The following is a 7,914-nucleotide window of genomic DNA, read 5'->3' on the forward strand; positions in this document are numbered from 1 at the left end:
GTTCAGGGTGAGGATGAATTAATATGCTGTGCAACACTTACCTGTTTGCACTGGCAGGTGGAGGAAAACTGCATCAGGTACCTTGGTTGCCTGAGAGGCTCCAGAAGCCACCACACACTCTGTGGTGTCCTTGGAGGCCCCAGTGGCCTTTGCTTGGTTAAGTTCTAAGGGCTGTTAGATGTCTGTGGAAGTGGAAGTGTTTCAGTTTTTATACAAGCCACTTTCTGGAGAAATGAACCTAACCTGGCATGCAGGGAACCTGTATAGGAGGGAAAGTAGTTTGATCACATTTGAAGGTCTTCAGACATAGGTATTAAAGCAGGAGGATGCATCTGCTGTGGTGGTGGGGTGCCCTGCTGTCATAGCCACTGAGGCAGAAATTGGGTTGTCCTTGATGAGCCTTTGTACAGAGCTGTTCTGATGGAGTGATTTCTGCTAAGGATTGTCTGACTTCACAATAACGATGAAGAAATAAATCTTTTCTCATCTTGCTAAAGCAGAAACATTGCTTGCATTGTGTTCTTTCATTTTAGTTGGCTTAAAAAAAACACAGACTTTTTTCTTTAACTGTGAGGGGAAGGATGGACTAACTGCATGCAATACCTCTAAATGGATAAAACTGAGCTTCCAAACCACAGGCCTTTAACAGCTGCTGGCAATTCAGATTCCCATACCTTAGATGTGGAAGAGTTGAGTTTTAGCTGTACTGCTTTGTGCCAGGAAGCTGACATCTGTGAAAGCCTATACGTAACCCAGCTTAGTCACATATTTATGATCATTGCTTTTTAAATAGGCTCCCAGACTCCTGTCTCAGCACTTATTTATTTATTTTGAAGCAGCTAACACAGACATTAGACCAACCTTCTAAAGATAACTTCAAGATACTTTAGCAGCAGATGATTTCACAGCAGGCTTTTATTTTTACGTGTGAATTCACACTCAGGCCATGATTCTGTACTTTGGGCTTCATCACAGAGAGCTCCTTCTTTAGCATGTGAATAATTATAGCCAGCTACTCCAGGCTTCTTCACCTCCTAGATTTGCTTCAAGGGATGGCTTCATGTCTGGGTTTCTGGATTGTGCATATTGAGAGAGTCTTGCAGGGCCTGGGGACTTGCTGGTTGGGCTGGTTTCCTGAGAGCTGCTGGACACATGGCTGGTTCCTCCTTGGCAGCTTTACTTTTTCCAGGCCAGAAAGACAGGTGAAGACTGGTGGCCTTGCAGTGCCTTTAGCACTTACCTGCTTGGTGGTTCTGCTTGTTACTCTGTATCTGGAGTGAATTCCAGTGTTATTCTATAAGTCCCAGGTCACCATGTTACAAGATCCAGGACCCAGCCATAGGGAGCAGGGGTGTGAGAGCAGATTCCACATGAGGCCTTAATCTCAGCGTTGGTGGAAGGCATTGAAGAGTCCCGGGGCAAGTGGTAGCTCTTGCAGTGGATGCTTTGTGTCTGTGTGACAGGCCTGTAGGTCCTGCAGAGCTCTCTCACAAACTGGGCCAGCATGCTAGGGGTGTCAAGAAGCTCTGGCCAGATCCAGGGCCCTTGAGCAGACCCAAGAGGCTGCTTTGTATTAGAAAGGGAGAGGAATTGTCTTACTGATGTTAAAATGATGCTTCTGTGCAATGGCACTGGTGACTCGAAGGCTGATGGTGCCTTTTGCCCTGACAGAAGTGATGCTGCTGTAGGGAGTTTGCTGCTGGTGATAAATCCTTTCCATTTCCAAATTTGAGATCTGATGGTTTCTGCAACAGGAGGTCCCTGGCACCTGAATGGGGGAATGGCAGCCCCTCATCAGGGATGAGCTGAGTGACACACACCAGCATATACAGCAGGTGACATAGGGTGAGGAATACAAGAGGGGAAACTGAAAAATTTCCCGCATATTTATTTATTTCTGAGAACCGAGTTGCAGTGAGAAGTCTTTGTGTTACACACAGAAGAGGAAACTCTTTCAGGCTTGCTAGGCTTTAGGCTGAAATCTTAGCTAGAGAGGAGGGCTGTGCTTATCAACACTGTATTTTGTTTCTTTGTGGATCTCTTACATGCTGTAATTACAGCTTTTTAGAGCTTTCAGGGGAGGGGGAGAGAACTGTTTTGCTCTAGTGAGAGCTGGCAGTGACTAAATAACACATTCATCACAGAGGCTTCACCTGCTGATGACAAGCTGTTATTACAGCCTGGTTTTTCTCAACAATAAAATTATACAGGCCTGCTGGGAAATATCTCCCAGTGAAAAATGCGTGAACTGGATTTTACTGGATTGTTTCTGAGGGACAAAGGCTGAAGCAGTGCTTAAGGACAGAAGTGGATTTTATGGTCTCAACCTTTTAAGTTCACATCCTGATTCTTAACTAGCTTGTTAGGTAAATGCTGGTGGTGGCCACTAGCAAGTCCACGGTAGTATTTTAGCCTGGAAATACAGCTACAAGGCAGATTGGGTGTGCCTGCTCAGGAGACTGGTGTGTAGTCAAATTGCAGCTCATTGATTGAGCTGTGTTACAGCCCCTGAGCTCTTAGTTCACAGCTGGTGTGATCCTGCTAAGGGTGGCCAGCAGGCAGGATGAATAAAGAGGATACTGGGTGCTGTGAATCTGTCTGGTAAGTTTAAGGCTACTTTATCTGCTTGTCCATCCTCTGAAGTTCCAAACCAGGAGGGTGCAACAAATTGCAAGCCATGTTGATCAAACAGTTAATTCAGTGCTTCATCCTCTATGTAGAAGTGCTGGGAGCTGGAGGGGCTTGGGAGTGTTCCTGTGAGTTTGGAAGGGAGTATCACGTGGCAGCCTGAAGCAATCTCTGCTCCTAAATGTCAGTTAACCAGATCTAATTTTTTAAAACTGCATAGTGAGGCTTAACACATGCATGCTCCGTGACTGTCAGAGCAATGCTGACCTGGTGTGCTTCTGGCCTAATTTAGCTGCTGAAAGGAAAATTCTGTTAGTTCATTGTGTTAGGATGTGCAAAATCAGGCAGATCCAGTGCAGACAACTCATGAATACTGTGTACCCAGCAGCTATGTGCAGCTTAGTCATATGCTCATCACCAAGGCCCTTTGGACAGGAGGTGCAATCTGATGGGCTGGGACAGCAAAGATCCTTTTCTTCAGAGCGGGGGTTTGATGTGAGATCATTTGCCAGCCAAAGAGAATAGGAGCTGCAGTGCCTCTGCCCCAACAAATCCTTGCCTTTTCTTAAAACTTAAAAAAGAGAAACTTTATGGAGGATAATCTGATTTTAGCTACAAGACAGAGAATTGTCATGGAGTGGAAATAGGCATGTTGTCATGTGTGTGCAGTGACTTCTCATCTCAATCTGAGAAGGTAGAACAATCTAGGAGTGCTTTAATTAAAACCATATTCTGGCTTTAATTAAAGGGAGGAAGGGAAGGAAGGACACAGGATCATGTAGCACATTCCTTGCTCGTCTCCAGCTCCTACACAAGCTCTGAGGGATGCAGCTTGTAACTTTTCTGGGTAGTCAAATCCCATCTGCTCTGAAGGAGCAAAGTGGAAAAATCCAAATTATCTTACAACACATTCTTCAAGTGCTGTCCCACCCCGCAACTGACAGAGACCATTTAAGACTCCTTCACTTCTGTGAAATACTTACAAACATGAGGCAGGGTACAGGGCAATACTGCAAAGAAGATGATGGGGTTATTTATAGAGGTGCTTGGAGAGGTGAAAAAAAACCAGGTTGGATTCAACGTGTGACTAGGCAGAAGAGCATTCATGATCCACAGCAGTGGGCAAATTCCAGCAGAGCAGCTCTGCTCTTGAAACAACAAAAAAACCCCAAAACCCAGAACTTACTGAATCAAATAAATAAGAAATATTTCTGAGGCTCTGCCACAGGTGTGTATGTGTATTTACATAAGCTATACATCCCTACCTCTTAGGCCTGCAGCAGTACAGCTTTCAGACTGGTGCATGTACCCAGCAGCATGCCCCAGGCAGGGCAAAGGTTCCCCTGGCCTGAGAGCCTCCTTGCTGCCTCTGCTGTGGCCCTGCTGGCTGCCCAGAGCAGCCTGGGCAGAAACAGGCAGGCAGCATGCAATGAAGAGGTGTCAGCCTTGTATGTGCAGACTCACAGGGCACATCTCTGCCCAGCAAGCCAAGAAAATAAGCAGAAGAGCTGGAAACAAGGTAAGGAGCTGGAGGAAAGCACTCGAGCCATCACCAGCTTCACACTGTACTGCTCAGGCTATAGCTGAGTTTTTGCAGTAGAGTCTACTAGAAGAAATCTACTTTAGACAATGTTTTCCTTTAGAAGAGCAAATGGATGGCTTAATGTGAAAATGGCTAGGAGGCTGGAATAAGCTCTCAGATTAGATACTGCCATAGACTATAAATGGGTAGGATTGTTTTGGTTTGACAAAATTGTTGCAGGAGCTTTTCCATTGCTTGCTAAATAAGGAGACTGCTCAATCTCAAGGTTTCCTTTAGTGCAGGTTGCTGATACACTAAATGACCTGGCAGCATTTGTGTGTGTTTGATTACTCAAGTAAATGGCTGGATTGTATCAGAATGTAAGATGCCTGGAGACCGAGCGGAGTTCATCTTCTGTTTTTTATTTGGTGGGCACTAGCCCTTCACACAGACCTAACCAAGTAGAAAGGGCAGGTTAAGAAGAGACAACGTGCTGTGGCCATATGAGAGGCCTTGACTGTTTGCTCTCAGCAGTTTCCACTTTATTCTAAAAGTGGGATGTTAGCTACTCATTTAGGCCCTTTCTCAAATCAAAGGGAGGGGGTGCTCCCAGACTCAGACCATGGGCCCCAGGATGGGAGGACTTTGCTGGTGTCTGGCTTCAGAGGCAACCCACACGAGTGGCTCAAATGCACTGGTTCATGTGACAAGTTAATGAGAAAGAAAATCAGACCCACTCACTCCCATTTCAAAATAAACCATTTCTAATTTGACAGCTGCTCTCTCCACTCCTGTACAGCAGTGTGGGATAGCTGGTGAGCAGCACCCTCTTCCCTCCTTTCCTTGCAGACCTGCAGTTGTGGACAAGAAAGGAGACCTGGCTACACTCAATGAGGTGGGCTACCAGCTCCGCATCTAGCAAAGCCATATGCTGGACAGAGGGCTTCCCTGGTGCTTCCTGCTGCACTTTACCTGCACTCGGTTGGAAAGGAAAAGGAATGGGCCTATTTATTGTCTTGTGGACACTTACAAAAAAAGTTTTCCCTAGAAAATAGAATTGGGGGGAATTTTTAATTTTTTTGGTGGCAATATTTATGTTCTTTCAATTCATAGAAAAAGCATCACTGAAGGGAACCTAAATTGTATGTATCAGGATATAAGATTTTTTACTCCTCTATCATGTAGCAAGGTGACTCCAGTGATGTGAGAGTTTCTTCAAATACAACTTCCTGTACAAATATCAATTGAACTTTAAGCAGCTGAGCATTGTGCTGGGTAGTAGCATTGGGATAACTAAGAAACCATATTCTTAGGTGTTAAGATGTGCTGGGGTGCAGTGCAGTTTGAAAAAAAAATCATATTCAGTATTAATATTTAATTTAGCAATAAAAACAAGCAGCGCAAAAGTGGCATTTTTAAACTATCAACGTTACCTCACTCAACAGATATGCAAAACCATCAGTATTATTGTTTTGTAACTAATATGTACTGTTTCCCAGCATTTCTGGTAGTATTAAAACAGCACTGGATGTTTTACTGCCACCTGTAGTAGTATTTTGTGCATGTTGCTGAAAGATATTAAGTAATAGTAATATGCAAGTGTATTCTTAAGCACTGTCATTAAGCAAAATACAATGTTTTGGGGTTTTTTAGATGACCATAATCAATGAATAATGAATTTTCAACTTTGAGAATTTTTTTATATCTTGTCACAAACTTTTAGTCTTTCTGGACTACACTTCTGAAGCACAAAACATAGAGATTGCTGTTTTATAGAGACAAATGTTTACCTACTAGTCAGTCTGTTTCTTGTATATTTTCCTGGAATAATGGGAAAATGTCAGAATTACTAATATGCTTTTCTTTCAGCATTTGTGTTTAACTTTGAACTATGTCTTTGAAAGGCTGAGTAGTCTCAGATGGTGATGCCTTGACATCTTATATTAAGATCAGACATCACAGGTTGCAGTTAAACTTTCACCATCCTGCTGTAGGGAGTTTTTCCTGTATGTGTTGTAGTAACAACAACTTAGTCAGACCTGAACAAGGAAGCCTGGAACAACTGCAGCAATAAATTAAATTGTAAGTCTGAAACAGCTGAAAATCAAGCTTGCCCCCTTCCTCCCTACTCAGTCCTTCTGCTCTAGCACTTACTTAGCTAAGGACCTGTTATGGATGGCAGCATTCTCAAGTGACATGGTAACACTTTCAGTGGGGTCCACCATTCACATGAGTGAAATTCTCTAGAAACATTTGAGTGCTGCATTCCTGGAAATATTTTATTAGGTGCCTAAATAGAAACTGGATTATTATACAAGTCCAGCCTCTACCTTTTGTGCTGTGCTTATAGATGATACTGCCATGGGTCTTGTGTATCTACCCTCCTGGGCACTTTTTTTTTTCCTGTTTGTTTTGGATCTTGATGAAGACAGGACACGAACTTCAACTCAAAGATTTAAGCTCCCAGAACACATATCAGCCAGCAACTGAATACAGATGGAGATGACTGTTTGTACACAGACCTCATTGTTCCCAAAAATCAATGGATCTCACCTACCTAGGACCAGAAGACAACACCAAGACCCATCAACCTTCTACAAGCAGTAAAAGGTTTTCTACTAATTAGACTTCATCAGACCTTCTGTAAGGTCTGTCTTCTGAAAATATATTACAATTCTTTTTACAAGAGTACCATGTTAATTGAAGGGAGGCCTTTCCCATCCCTCTTTCTGCAAACTTTTCCACTCCTAAGTTCACAATAGGATTTTTTTGTTGTTGTTGATCTGGAGTAAAATTGGAGAGAGGGAAATACTCTTTTGGTGTAAACTGTTATGTAATTTGACATCAGCTGCAGAGTTTGTTTTAAACTTTGTGCTGCTCAGTGTCTTGTGACCTAAATAATTTTTTCATGTATCCTTAGATTTCTTATGGGTAAAAAGATGTGAAAAACATACTTTGATCAGCTGTATCATATAGCACAAGGTTATCTGATGTGTTGCAAGTTTTTACTTCTGCTTAGGTAAAGGTGGTTGGTGTATGGTTTTTACCATTGTCCAGCACTATTTGGCTGATTTTTCTCTTAACCTCTAACTTATACTGAAACTTTTTAACCCTATAGATATGTGTGATAAATTGTTATTGGGTTTTGTTTTGAAGTTCAGCTGAAATAGTCTCAAAACTTCCTTATGATGGCATTTGTCTTAAGTGTGGTTTTAGTGACTGCAGAGTGGTCAAATGGTGTAGAAAAACACGCATGATTTTTTTGTTTTTTTAATCATTTGTATGTTTAACCACAGCATGAAACTTTAATAAATTACCATGGTAGTATTTTTTAATGACTTAAGGTTATTTTTTTATCCTGTCCAGGTTTCTGTTCCAGAAAGGATCTAAGGAATTTCAGCATAGAGGACAAATATGAACAAACTAAAGCAGATTTTTTAAAAACTTAAATAGTCTATAAAGGTAAATAAAACTTTGGTAAGTCAATAAAGAAATTACTGAACATAAAGGCATTAAACCCACCCTATACCTAATCATTACTGGGTTAAACAATAAACTTCTCTAAACCCTAAAAATACATTGTTATGGGACAATAACCACCTCTGAACTAGCAGCACGGGTGACTGTATCATGTTAAGCAGCTTCTGCTTTTTTCTTTCAGTAGTACCTTGGACCTTTCCCCATGTTACTGTCATCAAAATGGGAGAAAGCACTTGAGGTGACAGTTTCCCCTTTTGTAAAGGAAACCAAATTAGTGTAGTGCT

The 7,914-nt window shown here is 42.2% G+C and overlaps 1 protein-coding gene across 3 annotated transcripts in view; it reads left to right on the forward strand.

The window, feature by feature from the left end:
• The window catches only part of VASH2 (vasohibin 2), a 32,412-nt gene extending 27,040 nt beyond the window's left edge, over nucleotides 1-5,372 (forward strand). For all 3 annotated transcript variants that reach the window (XM_030447416.1, XM_030447417.1, XM_030447418.1), the window contains one exon: nucleotides 5,000-5,372. In XM_030447416.1, coding sequence (XP_030303276.1) covers nucleotides 5,000-5,069 — 70 coding nt within the window. In that variant the 3' untranslated portion in view covers nucleotides 5,070-5,372. The remainder of the gene's footprint in view (nucleotides 1-4,999) is intronic.
• Nucleotides 5,373-7,914: the final 2,542 nt, after the last annotated feature.

This window comes from Calypte anna, chromosome 3, assembly GCF_003957555.1.
Source record: "Calypte anna isolate BGI_N300 chromosome 3, bCalAnn1_v1.p, whole genome shotgun sequence".
NCBI classification, from domain to species: Eukaryota; Metazoa; Chordata; class Aves; order Apodiformes; family Trochilidae; genus Calypte; species Calypte anna.